Below are 19,545 nucleotides of genomic sequence, written 5' to 3' on the forward strand. Positions count from 1 at the left end.
ATAGGGATATACCTCCTGTAATACACACAGTGACCGCAGGGCGTCACTGTGCCGTACCCATAGGAATACATCTACTGTAATATACACAGTGACCACAGGGTGTCACCGTCACTGTGCCGTACCCATAGGGATATACCTCCTGTAATACACACAGTGACTGCAGGGTGTCACCATCACTGTGCCGTACCCATAGGGATATAGCTCCTGTAATACACACAGTGACCACAGGGTGTCACTGTGCCGTACCCATAGGGATATACCTCCTGTAATACACACAGTAACCACCGGGTGTCACCGTGCCGTACCCATAGGGATATACCTCCTGTAATACACACAGTGACCGCAGGGTGTCACCGTCACTGTGCCGTACCCATAGGGATATACCACCTTTAATACACACAGTGACCGCAGGGTGTCACCGTCACTGCAGGGTGTCACCGTCACTGTGTCGTACCCATAGGGATATACCTCCTGTAATACACACAGTGACCACAGGGTGTCACCGTCACCGTGCCGTACCCATAGGGATATACCTCCTGTAATACACACAGTGACCACAGGGTGTCACCGTCACTGTGCCGTACCCATAGGGATATACCTCCTGTAATACACACAGTGACCACAGGGTGTCACCGTGCCGTACCCATAGGGATATACATCCTGTAATACACAGTGACGACAGGGTGTCACCGTCACTGTGCCGTACCCATAGGGATATACCTCCTGTAATACACAGTGACGACAGGGTGTCACCGTCACTGTGCCATACCCATAGGGATATACCTCCTGTAATACTCACAGTGACCGCAGGGTGTCACCGTCACTGTGTCATACCCATAGGGATATACCTCCTGTAATACACACAGTGACCGCAGGGTGTCACCGTGCCGTACCCATAGGGATATACCTCCTGTAATACACACCGTGACCGCAGGGTATCACCATCACTGTGCCGTACCCATAGGGATATACCTCCTGTAATACACACAGTGACCACAGGGTGTCACCGTCACTGTGCCGTACCCATAGGGATATACCTCCTGTAATACACACAGTGACCACAGGGTGTCACCGTCACTGTGCTGTACCCATAGGGATATACCTCCTGTAATACACACAGTGACCACAGGGTGTCACTGTGCCATACCCATAGGGATATACCTCCTGTAATACACACAGTGACCACAGGGTGTCACCGTGCCGTACCCATAGGGATATACCTCCTGTAATACACACAGTGACCGCAGGGTGTCACCGTCACTGTGCCGTACCCATAGGGATATACCTCCTGTAATACACACAGTGACCACAGGGTGTCACTGTGCCGTACCCATAGGGATATACCTCCTGTAATACACACAGTGACCGCAGGGTGTCACCGTGCCGTACCCATAGGGATATACCTCCTGTAATACACACAGTGACCGCAGGGTGTCACCGTCACTGTGCCGTACCCATAGGGATATACCTCCTGTAATACACACAGTGACCGTAGGGTGTCACCGTCACTGTGCCGTACCCATAGGGATATACCTCCTGTAATACACACAGTGACCGCAGGGTGTCACCGTCACTGTGCCGTACCCATAGGGATATACCTCCTGTAATACACACAGTGACCACAGGGGGTCACCGTCACTGTGCCGTACCCATAGGAATACATCTACTGTAATATACACAGTGACCACAGGGTGTCACCGTCACTGTGCCGTACCCATAGGGATATACCTCCTGTAATACACACAGTGACTGCAGGGTGTCACCGTCACTGTGCCGTACCCATAGGGATATAGCTCCTGTAATACACACAGTGACCACAGGGTGTCACTGTGCCGTACCCATAGGGATATACCTCCTGTAATACACACAGTAACCACCGGGTGTCACCGTGCCGTACCCATAGGGATATACCTCCTGTAATACACACAGTGACCGCAGGGTGTCACCGTCACTGTGCCGTACCCATAGGGATATACCTCCTGTAATACACACAGTGACCGCAGGGTGTCACCGTCACTGCAGGGTGTCACCGTCACTGTGTCGTACCCATAGGGATATACCTCCTGTAATACACACAGTGACCACAGGGTGTCACCGTCACCGTGCCGTACCCATAGGGATATACCTTCTGTAATACGCAGTGTGACCACAGGGTGTCACCGTCACCGTGCCGTACCCATAGGGATATACCTCCTGTAATACACACAGTGACCGCAGGGTGTCACCGTCACTGTGCCGTACCCATAGGGATATACCTCCTGTAATACACACAGTGACCGCAGGGTGTCACCGTCACTGTGCCGTACCCATAGGGATATACCTCCTGTAATACACACAGTGACTGCAGGGTGTCACCGTCACTGCAGGGTGTCACCGTCACTGTGTCGTACCCATAGGGATATACCTCCTGTAATACACACAGTGACCACAGGGTGTCACCGTCACCGTGCCGTACCCATAGGGATATACCTCCTGTAATACGCAGTGTGACCACAGGGTGTCACCGTCACCGTGCCGTACCCATAGGGATATACCTCCTGTAATACACACAGTAACCACCGGGTGTCACCGTGCCGTACCCATAGGGATATACCTCCTGTAATACACACAGTGACCGTAGGGTGTCACCGTCACTGTGCTGTACCCATAGGGATATACCTCCTGTAATACACACAGTGACCGCAGGGTGTTACTGTCACTGTGCCGTACCCATAGGGATATACCTCGTGTAATACACACAGTGACCGCAGGGTGTCACCGTCACTGTGCCGTACCCATAGGGATATACCTCCTGTAACACACACAGTGACCACAGGGTGTCACCGTCACTGTGCCGTACCCATAGGAATACATCTACTGTAATACACACAGTGACCACAGGGGGTCACCGTCACTGTGCCGTACCCATATGAATACATCTACTGTAATACACACAGTGACCGCAGGGTGTTACTGTCACTGTGCCGTACCCATAGGGATATACCTCCTGTAATACACACAGTGACTGCAGGGTGTCACCGTCACTGTGCCGTACCCATAGGGATATAGCTCCTGTAATACACACAGTGACCACAGGGTGTCACTGTGCCGTACCCATAGGGATATACCTCCTGTAATACACACAGTAACCACCGGGTGTCACCGTGCCGTACCCATAGGGATATACCTCCTGTAATACACACAGTGACCGCAGGGTGCCACCGTCACTGTGCCGTACCCATAGGGATATACTTCCTGTAATACACACAGTGACCGCAGGGTGTCACCGTCACTGCAGGGTGTCAACGTCACTGTGTCATACCCATAGGGATATACCTCCTGTAATACACACAGTGACCGCAGGGTGTCACTGTGCCGTACCCATAGGGATATACCTCCTGTAATACACACAGTGACCACAAGGTGTCACCGTCACTGTGCCGTACCCATAGGGATATACCTCCTGTAGTACACACAGTGACCACAGGGTGTCACCGTGCCGTACCCATAGGGATATACATCCTGTAATACACAGTGACGACAGGGTGTCACCGTCACTGTGCCGTACCCATAGGGATATACCTCCTGTAATACACAGTGACGACAGGGTGTCACCGTCACTGTGCCATACCCATAGGGATATACCTCCTGTAATACTCACAGTGACCGCAGGGTGTCACCGTCACTGTGTCATACCCATAGGGATATACCTCCTGTAATACACACAGTGACCGCAGGGTGTCACCGTGCCGTACCCATAGGGATATACCTCCTGTAATACACACCGTGACCGCAGGGTATCACCATCACTGTGCCGTACCCATAGGGATATACCTCCTGTAATACACACAGTGACCACAGGGTGTCACCGTCACTGTGCCGTACCCATAGGGATATACCTCCTGTAATACACACAGTGACCACAGGGTGTCACCGTCACTGTGCCGTACCCATAGGGATATACCTCCTGTAATACACACAGTGACCACAGGGTGTCACTGTGCCATACCCATAGGGATATACCTCCTGTAATACACACAGTGACCACAGGGTGTCACCGTGCCGTACCCATAGGGATATACCTCCTGTAATACACACAGTGACCGCAGGGTGTCACCGTCACTGTGCCGTACCCATAGGGATATACCTCCTGTAATACACACAGTGACCGCAGGGCGTCACTGTGCCGTACCCATAGGAATACATCTACTGTAATATACACAGTGACCACAGGGTGTCACCGTCACTGTGCCGTACCCATAGGGATATACCTCCTGTAATACACACAGTGACTGCAGGGTGTCACCATCACTGTGCCGTACCCATAGGGATATAGCTCCTGTAATACACACAGTGACCACAGGGTGTCACTGTGCCGTACCCATAGGGATATACCTCCTGTAATACACACAGTAACCACCGGGTGTCACCGTGCCGTACCCATAGGGATATACCTCCTGTAATACACACAGTGACCGCAGGGTGTCACCGTCACTGTGCCGTACCCATAGGGATATACCACCTTTAATACACACAGTGACCGCAGGGTGTCACCGTCACTGCAGGGTGTCACCGTCACTGTGTCGTACCCATAGGGATATACCTCCTGTAATACACACAGTGACCACAGGGTGTCACCGTCACCGTGCCGTACCCATAGGGATATACCTCCTGTAATACACACAGTGACCACAGGGTGTCACCGTCACTGTGCCGTACCCATAGGGATATACCTCCTGTAATACACACAGTGACCACAGGGTGTCACCGTGCCGTACCCATAGGGATATACATCCTGTAATACACAGTGACGACAGGGTGTCACCGTCACTGTGCCGTACCCATAGGGATATACCTCCTGTAATACACAGTGACGACAGGGTGTCACCGTCACTGTGCCATACCCATAGGGATATACCTCCTGTAATACTCACAGTGACCGCAGGGTGTCACCGTCACTGTGTCATACCCATAGGGATATACCTCCTGTAATACACACAGTGACCGCAGGGTGTCACCGTGCCGTACCCATAGGGATATACCTCCTGTAATACACACCGTGACCGCAGGGTATCACCATCACTGTGCCGTACCCATAGGGATATACCTCCTGTAATACACACAGTGACCACAGGGTGTCACCGTCACTGTGCCGTACCCATAGGGATATACCTCCTGTAATACACACAGTGACCACAGGGTGTCACCGTCACTGTGCCGTACCCATAGGGATATACCTCCTGTAATACACACAGTGACCACAGGGTGTCACTGTGCCATACCCATAGGGATATACCTCCTGTAATACACACAGTGACCACAGGGTGTCACCGTGCCGTACCCATAGGGATATACCTCCTGTAATACACACAGTGACCGCAGGGTGTCACCGTCACTGTGCCGTACCCATAGGGATATACCTCCTGTAATACACACAGTGACCACAGGGTGTCACTGTGCCGTACCCATAGGGATATACCTCCTGTAATACACACAGTGACCGCAGGGTGTCACCGTGCCGTACCCATAGGGATATACCTCCTGTAATACACACAGTGACCGCAGGGTGTCACCGTCACTGTGCCGTACCCATAGGGATATACCTCCTGTAATACACACAGTGACCGTAGGGTGTCACCGTCACTGTGCCGTACCCATAGGGATATACCTCCTGTAATACACACAGTGACCGCAGGGTGTCACCGTCACTGTGCCGTACCCATAGGGATATACCTCCTGTAATACACACAGTGACCACAGGGGGTCACCGTCACTGTGCCGTACCCATAGGAATACATCTACTGTAATATACACAGTGACCACAGGGTGTCACCGTCACTGTGCCGTACCCATAGGGATATACCTCCTGTAATACACACAGTGACTGCAGGGTGTCACCGTCACTGTGCCGTACCCATAGGGATATAGCTCCTGTAATACACACAGTGACCACAGGGTGTCACTGTGCCGTACCCATAGGGATATACCTCCTGTAATACACACAGTAACCACCGGGTGTCACCGTGCCGTACCCATAGGGATATACCTCCTGTAATACACACAGTGACCGCAGGGTGTCACCGTCACTGTGCCGTACCCATAGGGATATACCTCCTGTAATACACACAGTGACCGCAGGGTGTCACCGTCACTGCAGGGTGTCACCGTCACTGTGTCGTACCCATAGGGATATACCTCCTGTAATACACACAGTGACCACAGGGTGTCACCGTCACCGTGCCGTACCCATAGGGATATACCTTCTGTAATACGCAGTGTGACCACAGGGTGTCACCGTCACCGTGCCGTACCCATAGGGATATACCTCCTGTAATACACACAGTGACCGCAGGGTGTCACCGTCACTGTGCCGTACCCATAGGGATATACCTCCTGTAATACACACAGTGACCGCAGGGTGTCACCGTCACTGTGCCGTACCCATAGGGATATACCTCCTGTAATACACACAGTGACTGCAGGGTGTCACCGTCACTGCAGGGTGTCACCGTCACTGTGTCGTACCCATAGGGATATACCTCCTGTAATACACACAGTGACCACAGGGTGTCACCGTCACCGTGCCGTACCCATAGGGATATACCTCCTGTAATACGCAGTGTGACCACAGGGTGTCACCGTCACCGTGCCGTACCCATAGGGATATACCTCCTGTAATACACACAGTAACCACCGGGTGTCACCGTGCCGTACCCATAGGGATATACCTCCTGTAATACACACAGTAACCACCGGGTGTCACCGTGCCGTACCCATAGGGATATACCTCCTGTAATACACATAGTGACCGCAGGGTGTCACCGTCACTGTGCCGTATCCATAGGGATATACCTCCTGTAATACACACAGTGACCGCAGGGTGTCACCGTCACTGTCCCGTACCCATAGGGATATACCTCCTGTAATACACAAAGTGACCGCAGGGTGTCACTGTGCCGTACCCATAGGGATATACCTCCTGTAATACGCACAGTGGCCGCAGAGAAGGCGTATGATGTCAGAGTGCTTTCAGTTAAGTGATGTACTGCTCTCTATACACAGGCTCTTCACAAATAGGAATGAAACTTCCCCATTCCGGACGGTAGAACCACTTGGAACCTGGAGCTACTAGTCATAGAGGTACGTTAATCTGCCCGAGGTCACACAGGAGCAGAGCACAGGAGAGGGGGGGGGGTGACAACGTTCAAACAGCGAGTCAGTGGCAGAGCACAAGAGGGGGGAAGTGACCGAGGTCACACAGTCAGCGGAAGAGCACAGGAGGGGGGAAGTGATCGAGGTCACACAGTCAGCGGCAGAGCACAGGAGAGGGGGAAGTGACCGAGGTCACACAGAGTCAGCGGCAGAGCACAGGAGGGGCGAAGTGACCGAGGTCACACAGAGTCAGCGGCAGAGCACAGGAGAGGGGGAAGTGACCGAGGTCACACAGAGTCAGCGGCAGAGCACAGGAGGGGGGAAGTGACCAATGTCACACAGAGTCAGCGGCAGAGCACAGGAGGGGGGAAGTGACCGAGGTCACACAGAGTCAGCGGCAGAGCACAGGAGGGGGGAAGTGATCGAGGTCACACAGTCAGCGGCAGAGCACAGGAGAGGGGGAAGTGACCGAGGTCACACAGAGTCAGCGGCAGAGCACAGGAGGGGGGAAGTGATCGAGGTCACACAGTCAGCGGCAGAGCACAGGAGAGGGGGAAGTGACCGAGGTCACACAGAGTCAGCGGCAGAGCACAGGAGGGGGGAAGTGACCGAGGTCACACAGAGTCAGCGGCAGAGCACAGGAGAGGGGAAGTGACCGAGGTCACACAAAGTCAGCGGCAGAGCACAGGAGGGGGTAAGTGACCAATGTCACACAGAGTCAGCGGCAGAGCACAGGAGGGGGGAAGTGACCAATGTCACACAGTCAGTGGCAGAGCACAGGAGGGGGGAAGTGACAGAGGTCAAACAGAGTCAGCGGCAGAGCACAGGAGGGGGGAAGTGACCGAGGTCACACAGAGTCAGCGGCAGAGCACAGGAGGGGGGAAGTGACCAATGTCACACAGAGTCAGCGGCAGAGCACAGGAGGGGGGAAGTGACCGAGGTCACACAGAGTCAGCGGCAGAGCACAGGAGGGGGGAAGTGACTGAGGTCACATAGAGTCAGCAGCAGAGCACAGGAGGGGGGAAGTGACCGAGGTCACACAGTCAGCGGCAGAGCACAGGAGGGGGGGAAGTGACCAATGTCACACAGAGTCAGCGGCAGAGCACAGGAGGGGAGTGACTGAGGTCAGTCAGCGGCAGAGCACAGGAGGGGAGTGACTGAGGTCAGTCAGTGGCAGAGCACAGGAGGGGGGGAAGTGACCGAGGTCACACAGAGAATTTGCGGCAGAGCACAGGAGGGGGAGTGACTGAGGTCAGTCAGCGGCAGAGCACAGGAGGGGAGTGACTGAGGTCAGTCAGCGGCAGAGCACAGGAGGGGGGAAGTGATCGATGTCACACAGTCAGCGGCAGAGCACAGGAGGGGGGAAGTGATCGATGTCACACAGTCAGCGGCAGAGCACAGGAGGGGGGAAGTGATCGAGGTCACACAGTCAGCGGCAGAGCACAGGAGGAGAGTGACACAGGTCAGTCAGCGGCGGAGCACAGGAGGGGGAGTGACCGAGGTCACACAGAGTCAGCGGCAGAGCACTGGAGGGGCGGGTGGAGTGCTCAAAGTCACAAAGAGGCAGAACACAGGGGGGGGGAGTGCTCGAGCTCACACAGCAGCAGAGCACAGGAGGCACGTATATAAAGGTCTCTCTCTCTCTCTCTGTGTTACCAGGAACAGTATAATCCCTCTTCTGCCAGTGAATCAATTACGAAATGAGTCAGACGTGACCGACGACGTCCGGAAAATATTTATTTTTGTACCAAATCTCCTTTTTTTTAAACCGTTTCCCGTCCTCGCGACACAACCCGCGTCAAAGTGAAAAAAAGTCTCTGTAACGCCCCGTTCATGCACGCCAAAGAAAAGCCTCCCGCCCCGTCCCTCCTCGCCCCGTCCCTCCTCGCCCCGTCCCTCCTCGCCCCGCCCCTGATCTCTACGGGTGTCGGGATCGCTGCAGCGGGACGAGCTGGCTCCCGGACAGATCCCTTCGTGAGAGAAGCGTGGCCTGTAACTCCTGCGGGGTTCGTTGCCTGGACTTCAAATTCGTGGAGCTGCCATATTCTGTGAGCCCGGCATTAAAGATGGCGGAGAAAGGGTTATATGGCAGTGTTTTTATTTGATGTCACTATGTGGGACAGGATGTAATAATGATATATGTATATTGCAATACACACAGTGGCCACAGGGTGACACCGTCATTCTGCAAAGCCAAAGGGACAGACACATAGCTCCCTTCTGTCTGTGTCACTGTGTCACCCTGCGGGGGGGGGGGGGAGGGACAGACTCATAGCTCCCTTCTGTCTGTGTCACTGTGTCACCCTGCGGGGGGGGGGGGGGGAGGGACAGACTCATAGCTCCCTTCTGTCTGTGTCACTGTGTCACCCTGTGGGGGGGAGGGACAGACTCATAGCTCCCTTCTGTCTGTGTCACCCTGCGGGGGGAGGGACAGACTCATAGCTCCCTTCTGTCTGTGTCACCCTGCGGGGGAGGGACAGACTCATAGCTCCCTTCTGTCTGTGTCACTGTGTCACCCTGCGGGGGAGGGACAGACACATTGCTCCCTTCTGTCTGTGTCACTCTGTCACCCTGCGGGGGGAGGGGAGACTCATAGCTCCCTTCTGTCTGTGTCACTGTGTCACCCTGCGGGGGGAGGGACAGACTCATAGCTCCCTTCTGTCTGTGCCACTGTGTCACCTTGAGGGGGGAGGGACAGACTCATAGCTCCCTTCTGTCTGTCACTGTGTCACCCTGCGGGGGGAGGGACAGTCTCATAGCCCCCTTTGTCTGTGTCACTCTGCGGGGGGAGGGCAGACTCATAGCTCCCTTCTGTCTGTGTCACTGTGTCACCCTGCGGGGGGAGGGAGTCTCATAGCCCTCTTCTGTCTGTGTCTCTGTGTCACCCTGCGGGGGGAGGGACAGACTCATAGCTCCCTTCTGTCTGTGTCACTGTGTCACCCTGCGGGGGGATGGACAGATACATCGCTCCCTTCTGTCTGTGTCACTGTGTCACCCTGCGGGGGGAGGGACAGACCCATAGCTCCCTTCTGTCTGTGTCACTGTGTCACCCTGCAGGGGGAGGGACACTCATAGTTCCCTTCTGTCTGTGTCACTGTGTCACCCTGCGGGGGGAGGGACAGACACATAGCTCCCTTCTGTCTGTGTCACTCTGCGGTGGGAGGGACAGGCTCATAGCTCCCTTCTGTCTGTGTCACTGTCACCCTGCGGGGGGAGGGACAGTCTCATAGCTCCCTTCTGTCTGTGTCACTGTGTCACCCTGCGGGGGGAGGGACAGACACATAGCTCCCTTCTGTCTGTGTCACTCTGCGGGGGGAGGGACAGTCTCATAGCTCCCTTCTGTCTGTGTCACTGTGTCACCCTGCGGGGGGAGGGACTGACTCATAGTTCCCTTCTGTCTGTGTCACTGTGTCACCCTGCGGGGGGAGGGACTGACTCATAGCTCCCTTCTGTCTGTGTCACTGTTGAATTGAGAATCAATAAGTGTCCAGCTAATATATTGTCAGTCACTTCTGCGCTTAATTTCGATCAACAAGTGCCACACTCTTGTAATGTAATAAATCTTTTAATAAAAGTTTTTTCACAGAAAAAAAATGCATGATTTCTCCTGTAATACACACAGTGACCACAGGGTGTCACCATCACTGTGCCGCACCCATAGGGATATACCTCCTGTAATACACACAGTGACCGCAGGGTGTCACCGTCACTGTGCCGTACCCATAGGGATATATCTCCTGTAATACACACAGTGACCGCAGGGTGTCACCGTCACTGTGCCGTACCCATAGGGATATACCTCCTGTAATACACACAGTGACCACAGGGTGTCACCGTGCCGTACCCATAGGGATATACCTCCTGTAATACACACAGTGACCGCAGGGTGTCACCGTCACTGTGCCGTACCCATAGGGATATACCTCCTGTAATACACACAGTGACCACAGGGTGTCACTGTGCCGTACCCATAGGGATATACCTCCAGTAATAAACAGTGACCGCAGGGTGTCACTCTGCCGTACCCATAGGGATATACCTCCTGTAATACACACCGTGACCGCAGGGTATCACCGTCACTGTGCCGTACCCATAGGGATATATCTCCTGTAATACACAAAGTGACCGCAGGGTGTCACCGTCACTGTGCCGTACCCATAGGGATATACCTCCTGTAATAAACAGTGACCACAGGGTGTCACTCTGCCGTACCCATAGGGATATACCTCCTGTAATACACACCGTGACCGCAGGGTATCACCGTCACTGTGCCGTACCCATAGGGATATACCTCCTGTAATACACACCGTGACCACAGGGTGTCATCGTCACTGTGCCATACCCATAGGGATATACCTCCTGTAATACACACAGTGACCACAGGGTGTCACCGTCACTGTGCCGTACCCATAGGGATATACCTCCTGTAATACACACAGTGACCACAGGGTGTCACCATGCCGTACCCATAGGGATATACCTCATGTAATACACACAGTGACCACAGGGTGTCACCGTGCCGTACCCATAGGGATATACCTCCTGTAATACACACAGTGACCGCAGGGTGTCACCGTCACTGTGCCGTACCCATAGGGATATACCTCCTGTAATACACACAGTGACCGCAGGGTGTCACCGTGCCGTACCCATAGGGATATACCTCCTGTAATACACACCGTGACCGCAGGGTATCACCATCACTGTGCCGTACCCATAGGGATATACCTCCTGTAATACACACAGTGACCACAGGGTGTCACCGTCACTGTGCCGTACTCATAGGGATATACCTCCTGTAATACACACAGTGACCACAGGGTGTCACCGTCACTGTGCCGTACCCATAGGGATATACCTCCTGTAATACACACAGTGACCACAGGGTGTCACCGTCACTGTGCCGTACCCATAGGGATATACCTCCTGTAATACACACAGTGACCACAGGGTGTCACCGTGCCGTACCCATAGGGATATACCTCCTGTAATACACACAGTGACCACAGGGTGTCACCGTGCCGTACCCATAGGGATATACCTCCTGTAATACACACAGTGACCACAGGGTGTCACCGTGCCGTACCCATAGTGATATACCTCCTGTAATACACACAGTGACCGCAGGGTGTCACCGTCACTGTGCCGTACCCATAGGGATATACCTCCTGTAATACACACAGTGACCGCAGGGTGCCACTGTGCCGTACCCATAGGGATATACCTCCTGTAATACACACAGTGACCGCAGGGTGTCACCGTCACCGTGCCCATAGGGATATACCTCCTGTAATACACACAGTGACCGCAGGGGTGTCACTGTGCCGTACCCATAGGGATATACCTCCTGTAATACACACAGCGACCACAGGGTGTCACCGTGCCGTACCCATAGGGATATACCTCCTGTAATACACACAGTGACCGCAGGGTGTCACTGTGCCGTACCCATAGGGATATACCTCCTGTAATACACACAGTGACCACAGGGTGTCACCGTGCCGTACCCATAGGGATATACCTCCTGTAATACACACAGTGACCGCAGGGTGTCACCGTCACTGTGCCGTACCCATAGGGATATACCTCCTGTAATACACACAGTGACCACAGAGTGTCACCGTGCCGTACCCATAGGGATATACCTCCTGTAATACACACAGTGACCGCAGGGTGTCACTGTGCCGTACCCATAGGGATATACCTCCTGTAATACACACAGTGACCGCAGGGTGTCACCGTGCCGTACCCATAGGGATATACCTCCTGTAATACACACAGTGACCGCAGGGTGTCACCGTGCCGTACCCATAGGGATATACCTCCTGTAATACGCACAGTGACCGCAGGGTGTCACCGTGCCGTACCCATAGGGATATACCTCCTGTAATACACACAGTGACCACAGGGTGTCACTGCTACTGTGCCGTACCCATAGGGATATACCTCCTGTAATACACACAGTGACCGCAGGGTGTGACCGTCACTGTGCCGTACCCATAGGGATATACCTCCTGTAATACACACAGTGACCACAGGGTGTCACTGTGCCGTACCCATAGGGATATACCTCCTGTAATACGCACAGTGACCACAGGGTGTCACCGTCACTGTGCCGTACCCATAGGGATATACCTCCTGTAATACACACAGTGACCGCAGGGTGTCACTGAGCCGTACCCATAGGGATATACCTCCTGTAATACACACAGTGACCGCAGGGTGTCACTGTGCCGTACCCATAGGGATATACCTCCTGTAATACACACAGTGACCGCAGGGTGTCACCGTGCCGTACCCATAGGGATATACCTCCTGTAATACACACAGTGACCGCAGGGTGTCACCGTCACTGTGCCGTACCCATAGGGATATACCTCCTGTAATACACACAGTGACCGCAGGGTGTCACCGTCACTGTGCCGTACCCATAGGGATATACCTCCTGTAATACACACAGTGACCGCAGGGTGTCACCGTGCCGTACCCATAGGGATATACCTCCTGTAATACACACAGTGACCGCAGGGTGTCACTGTGCCGTACCCATAGGGATATACCTCCTGTAATACACACAGTGACCGCAGGATGTCACCGTGCCGTACCCATAGGGATATACCTCCTGTAATACACACAGTGACCGCAGGATGTCACCGTGCCATACCCATAGGGATATACCTCCTGTAATACGCACAGTGGCCGCAGAGAAGGCGTATGATGTCAGAGTGCTTTCAGTTAAGTGATGTACTGCTCTCTATACACAGGCTCTTCACAAATAGGAATGAAACTTCCCCATTCCGGACGGTAGAACCACTTGGAACCTAGAGCTACTAGTCATAGAGGTACGTTAATCTGCCTGAGGTCACACAGGAGCAGAGCACAGGAGTGGGGGGGTGAGGGGGGTGACAACGTTCAAACAGCGAGTCAGCGGCAGAGCACAGGAGGGGGGAAGTGACCGAGGTCACACAGAGTCAGCGGCAGAGCACAGGAGAGGGGGAAGTGACCGAGGTCACACAGAGTCAGCGGCAGAGCACAGGAGGGGGAAGTGACCGATGTGACACAGAGTCAGCGGCAGAGCACAGGAGGGGGGAAGTGACCGATGTGACACAGAGTCAGCGGCAGAGCACAGGAGGGGGGAAGTGACCGATGTGACACAGAGTCAGCGGCAGAGCACAGGAGGGGGGAAGTGACCGATGTGACACAGAGTCAGCGGCAGAGCACTGGAGGGGCGGGTGGAGTGCTCAAAGTCACAAAGAGGCAGAACACAGGAGGGGGGGCAGTGCTCGAGCTCACACAGCAGCAGAGCACAGGAGGCACGTATATAAAGGTCTCTCTCTCTCTCTCTCTCTCTCTGTGTTACCAGGAACAGTATAATCTTCTGCCAGTGAATCAATTACGAAATGAGTCAGACGTGACCGACGACGTCCGGAAAATATTTATTTTTGTACCAAATCTCCTTTTTTTTAACCATTTCCCGTCCTCGCGACACAACCCGCGTCAAAGTGAAAAAAAGTCTCTGTAACGCTCCGTTCATGCACGCCAAAGAAAAGCCTCCCGCCCCGTCCCTCCTCGCCCCGTCCCTCCTCGCCCCGTCCCTCCTCGCCCCGCCCCTGATCTCTACGGGTGTCGGGATCGCTGCAGCGGGACGAGCTGGCTCCCGGACAGATCCCTTCGTGAGAGAAGCGTGGCCTGTAACTCCTGCGGGGTTCGTTGCCTGGACTTCAAATTCGTGGAGCTGCCATATTCTGTGAGCCCGGCATTAAAGATGGCGGAGAAAGGGTTATATGGCAGTGTTTTTATTTGATGTCACTATGTGGGACAGGATGTAATAATGATATATGTATATTGCAATACACACAGTGGCCACAGGGTGTCACCGTCATTCTGCAAAGCCAAAGGGACAGACGCATAGCTCCCTTCTGTCTGTGTCACCCTGCGGGGGGGGCGGGAGGGACAGACTCATAGCTCCCTTCTGTCTGTGTCACCCTGTGGGGGAGGGACAGACTCATAGCTCCCTTCTGTCTGTGTCACTGTGTCACCCTGCGGGGGGAGGGACAGACTCATATCTCCCTTCTGTCTGTGTCACTGTGTCACCCTGCGGGGGGAGGGACAGACACATTGCTCCCTTCTGTCTGTGTCACTGTGTCACCCTGCGGGGGGAGGGGAGACTCATAGCTCCCTTCTGTATGTGTCACTGTGTCACCCTGCGGGGGGAGGGACAGACTCATAGCTCCCTTCTGTCTGTGTCACTGTGTCACCCTGCGGGGGAGGGACAGACTCATAGCTCCCTTCTGTCTGTGTCACTGTGTCACGCTGCGGGGGGAGGGACAGACTCATTGCTCCCTTCTGTCTGTGTCACTGTGTCACGCTGCGGGGGGAGGGACAGACTCATAGCTCCCTTCTGTCTGTGTCACTGTTGAATTGAGAATCAATAAGTGTCCAGCTAATATATTGTCAGTCACTTCTGCGCTTAATTTCGATCAACAAGTGCCACACTCTTGTAATGTAATAAATCTTTTAATAAAAGTTTTTTCACAGAAAAAAAATGCATGATTTCTCCTGTAATACACACAGTGACCACAGGGTGTCACTGTGCCATACCCATAGGGATATACCTCCTGTAATACACACAGTGACCGCAGGGTGTCACCGTGCCGTACCCATAGGGATATACCTCCTGTAATACACACAGTGACCGCAGGGTGTCACTGTGCCGTACCCATAGGGATATACCTCCTGTAATACACACAGTGACCACAGGGTGTCACTGTGCCGTACCCATAGGGATATACCTCCTGTAATACACACAGTGACCGCAGGGTGTCACCGTCACTGTGCCGTACCCATAGGGATATACACAGGGATTCACTTGGTCTCTTTGTTTTATTAATTCAGTTGTAACATTCGCTGTAAAGTTCCCATCGCACGTTGGACTCGAGATATCTTCATCTGCAAATTTCTCATCTGTAAGAGAGAGAGAATAAACAGCATTAGGGAGGAGAGGGAGAGGAGAGGGAGAAAGGGAAGGAGGGAGGGAGAAAGGGAAGGAGGGAGGGAGAAAGGGAAGGAGGGAGGGAGAAAGGGAAGGAGGGAGGGAGAAAGGGAAGGAGGGAGGGAGAAAGGGAAGGAGGGAGGGAGAAAGGGAAGGAGGGAGGGAGAAAGGGAAGGAGGGAGGGATGGAAAGAGGGAAGGAGGGAGGGAGAGGGAAGCAGGGAGGGAGAGAGTGGGAGAGAGGAAAGGAGGGAGAGAGAGAGGGAGGGAGGGAGGGAGGGGGGGAGGGAGTGGGGGAAGGAGGGAGGGAGAAAGGGAAGGAGGGAGGGAGAAAGGGAGGGAGGGAGAAAGGGAAGGAGGGAGAAAGGGAAGGAGGGAAGGAGGGAGAAAGGGAAGGAGGGAGGGAGGGATGGGGGGGGAGGGAGGGATGGGGGGAGAGGGGGTGGGAGGGATGGGGGGAGAGGGGGTGGGAGGGATGGGGGGAGAGGGGGTGGGAGGGATGGAAAGAGGGAAGGAGGGAGGGAGAGAGAGGGAAGCAGGGATGGAGAGAGTGGGAGAGAGGAAAGGAGGGAGAGAGGGAAGGAGGGAGGGAGTGGGGGAAGGCAGGAGGGAGTGGGGGAAGGAGGGAGGGAGAAAGGGAAGGAGGGAGGGAGAGAGAAAGGGAAGGAGGGAGGGAGAGTTGGAAGGAGGGAGGGAGAAAGGGAAGGAGGGAGGGAGTGAGGGAAGGAGGGAGGGAGAAAGGGAAGGAGGGAGGGAGAAAGGGAAGGAGGGAGGGAGAGAGAGAGAAAGGGAAGGAGGGAGGGAGAAAGGGAAGGAGGGAGGGAGAAAGGGAAGGAGGGAGGGAGAAAGGGAAGGAGGGAGGGAGAAAGGGAAGGAGGGAGGGAGAAAGGGAAGGAGGGAGGGATGGAAAGAGGGAAGGAGGGAGGGAGAGGGAAGCAGGGAGGGAGAGAGTGGGAGAGAGGAAAGGAGGGAGAGAGAGAGGGAGGGAGGGAGGGAGGGAGTGGGGGAAGGAGGGAGGGAGAAAGGGAAGGAGGGAGGGAGAAAGGGAGGGAGGGAGAAAGGGAAGGAGGGAGAAAGGGAAGGAGGGAAGGAGGGAGAAAGGGAAGGAGGGAGGGAGGGATGGGGGGGAGGGAGGGATGGGGGGAGAGGGGGTGGGAGGGATGGGGGGAGAGGGGGTGGGAGGGATGGAAAGAGGGAAGGAGGGAGGGAGAGAGAGGGAAGCAGGGATGGAGAGAGTGGGAGAGAGGAAAGGAGGGAGAGAGGGAAGGAGGAGGGAGTGGGGGAAGGCAGGAGGGAGTGGGGGAAGGAGGGAGGGAGAAAGGGAAGGAGGGAGGGAGAGAGAAAGGGAAGGAGGGAGGGAGAGTTGGAAGGAGGGAGGGAGAAAGGGAAGGAGGGAGGGAGTGAGGGAAGGAGGGAGGGAGAAAGGGAAGGAGGGAGGGAGAAAGGGAAGGAGGGAGGGAGAGAGAGAGAAAGGGAAGGAGGGAGGGAGAAAAGGAAGGAGGGAGGGAGAAAGGGAAGGAGGGAGGGAGAAAGGGAAGGAGGGAGGGATGGAAAGAGGGAAGGAGGGAGGGAGAGGGAAGCAGGGAGGGAGAGAGTGGGAGAGAGGAAAGGAGGGAGAGAGAGAGGGAAGGAGGGAGGGAGTGGGGGAAGGCGGGAGGGAGTGGGGGAAGGCGGGAGGGAGTGAGGGAGGGAGGGAGAAAGGGAGTGAGGGAGGGAGAAAGGGAAGGAGGGAGGGAGAAAGGGAAGGAGGGAGGGAGAAAGGGAAGGAGGGAGGGAGAAAGGGAAGGAGGGAGGGAGAAAGGGAAGGAGGGAGGGAGAAAGGGAAGGAGGGAGGGATGGAAAGAGGGAAGGAGGGAGGGAGAGGGAAGCAGGGAGGGAGAGAGTGGGAGAGAGGAAAGGAGGGAGAGAGAGAGGGAAGGAGGGAGGGAGTGGGGGAAGGCGGGAGGGAGTGGGGGAAGGCGGGAGGGAGTGAGGGAGGGAGAAAGGGAGTGAGGGAGGGAGAAAGGGAAGGAGGGAGGGAGAAAGGGAAGGAGGGAGGGAGAAAGGGAAGGAGGGAGGGAGAAAGGGAGAAAGGGAAGGAGGGAGGGAGAAAGGGAAGGAGGGAGGGAGAAAGGGAAGGAGGGAGGGATGGAAAGAGGGAAGGAGGGAGGGAGAGGGAAGCAGGGAGGGAGAGAGTGGGAGAGAGGAAAGGAGGGAGAGAGAGAGGGAAGGAGGGAGGGAGTGGGGGAAGGTGTGAGGGAGTGGGGGAAGGCGTGAGGGAGTGGGGGATGGGGGAGGGAGAAAGGGAAGGAGGGAGGGAGAAAGGGAAGGAGGGAGAAAGGGAAGGAGGGAGGGAGGGATGGGGGGGAGGGAGGGATGGGGGGGAGGGAGGGATGGGGGGGGGTGGGAGGGATGGGGGGGGAAAGGAGGGATGGGGGGGGTGAGAGGGTGGGAGGGAGGGAGAGGGGTGGGAGGGGAGGGAGAGGGGGTGGGAGGGGTGGGGGGAGAGGGGGGTGGGAGGGGGGGGAGAGGGGGTGGGAGAGGGGTGGGAGGGATGGAAGAGGAAGGAGGGAGGGAGAGAGTGGGAGAGAGGAAAGGAGGGAGAGAGGAAAGGAGGGAGGGAGTGGGGGAAGGCGGAAGGGAGTGGGGGAAGGAGGGAGGGAGAAAGGGAAGGAGGGAGGGAGGGAGGGAGAGAGAAAGGGAAGGAGGGAGGGAGAGATGGAAGGAGGGAGGGAGTGAGGGAGGAGGGAGGGAGAAAGGGAAGGAGGGAGGGAGAGAGAAAGGGAAGGAGGGAGGGAGAGAGAAAGGGAAGGAGGGAGGGAGAGAGAAAGGGAAGGAGGGAGGGAGAGAGAAAGGGAAGGAGGGAGGGAGTGGGGGAGGAGGGAGGGAGTGGGGGAGGAGGGTGGAGAAAGGGAAGGAGGGAGGGAGAGATGGAGGGAGGGAGCGGAAGAGAGCGGGGAGGAAGAGAGTGGGGAGGGGAAAGGAGAGTGAGAGACTAAGAGACTGCTGACGAGTGACACACAGACCTCGGGGGCGTCCGTCTCACTCCCACAACTCGTCTTATCCTGAAGCTGGCGCTCTAACTTGAGACATCTGGACTGCAGTTTGGGGAGCTCTGAGAGAGGGTCGACCAGCCCCTGGGACAGAGAGAGAGAAGGAGATGGGGAGGGAGAGAGGGAGGGGGAGAGAGAGAGGGAGGGGGAGGGAGAGAGGGAGGGATAGGGAGAGAGGGAGGGATAGGGAGAGAGGGAGGGATAGGGAGAGAGGGAGGGGGAGAGAGGGAGAGAGGGAGGGGGAGGGAGAGAGGGAGGGGGAGAGAGAGAGGGAGGGATAGGGAGAGAGGGGGAGAGCATGTGAAGAAAAAGAAGGTATACGCTCAAGAGACTTCTTCTTATCCCATCACAGGGAGGCGCCGCTGACCCTATTACCTTATAGGAATCCCCT

The 19,545-nt window shown here is 55.4% G+C and overlaps 1 protein-coding gene across 2 annotated transcripts in view; it reads left to right on the top strand.

Moving 5' to 3' along the window:
* Window positions 1-14,914, top strand: part of LOC142470660 (uncharacterized) — a 38,021-nt gene extending 23,107 nt beyond the window's left edge. Inside the window, exons 5-6 of one of the 2 annotated variants that reach the window (XM_075577268.1) lie at window positions 7,042-7,119; window positions 14,495-14,914. In XM_075577268.1, coding sequence (XP_075433383.1) covers window positions 7,042-7,085 — 44 coding nt within the window. In that variant the 3' untranslated portion in view covers window positions 7,086-7,119; window positions 14,495-14,914. Of the gene's footprint in view, window positions 1-7,041; window positions 7,120-8,790; window positions 9,216-14,494 lie in introns of those variants that run through there. The other variant, XM_075577269.1, reaches the window with a different exon arrangement.
* Window positions 14,915-19,545: the final 4,631 nt, after the last annotated feature.

Source organism: Ascaphus truei, chromosome 20, assembly GCF_040206685.1.
Source record: "Ascaphus truei isolate aAscTru1 chromosome 20, aAscTru1.hap1, whole genome shotgun sequence".
In the NCBI taxonomy this organism is placed as follows: Eukaryota; Metazoa; Chordata; class Amphibia; order Anura; family Ascaphidae; genus Ascaphus; species Ascaphus truei.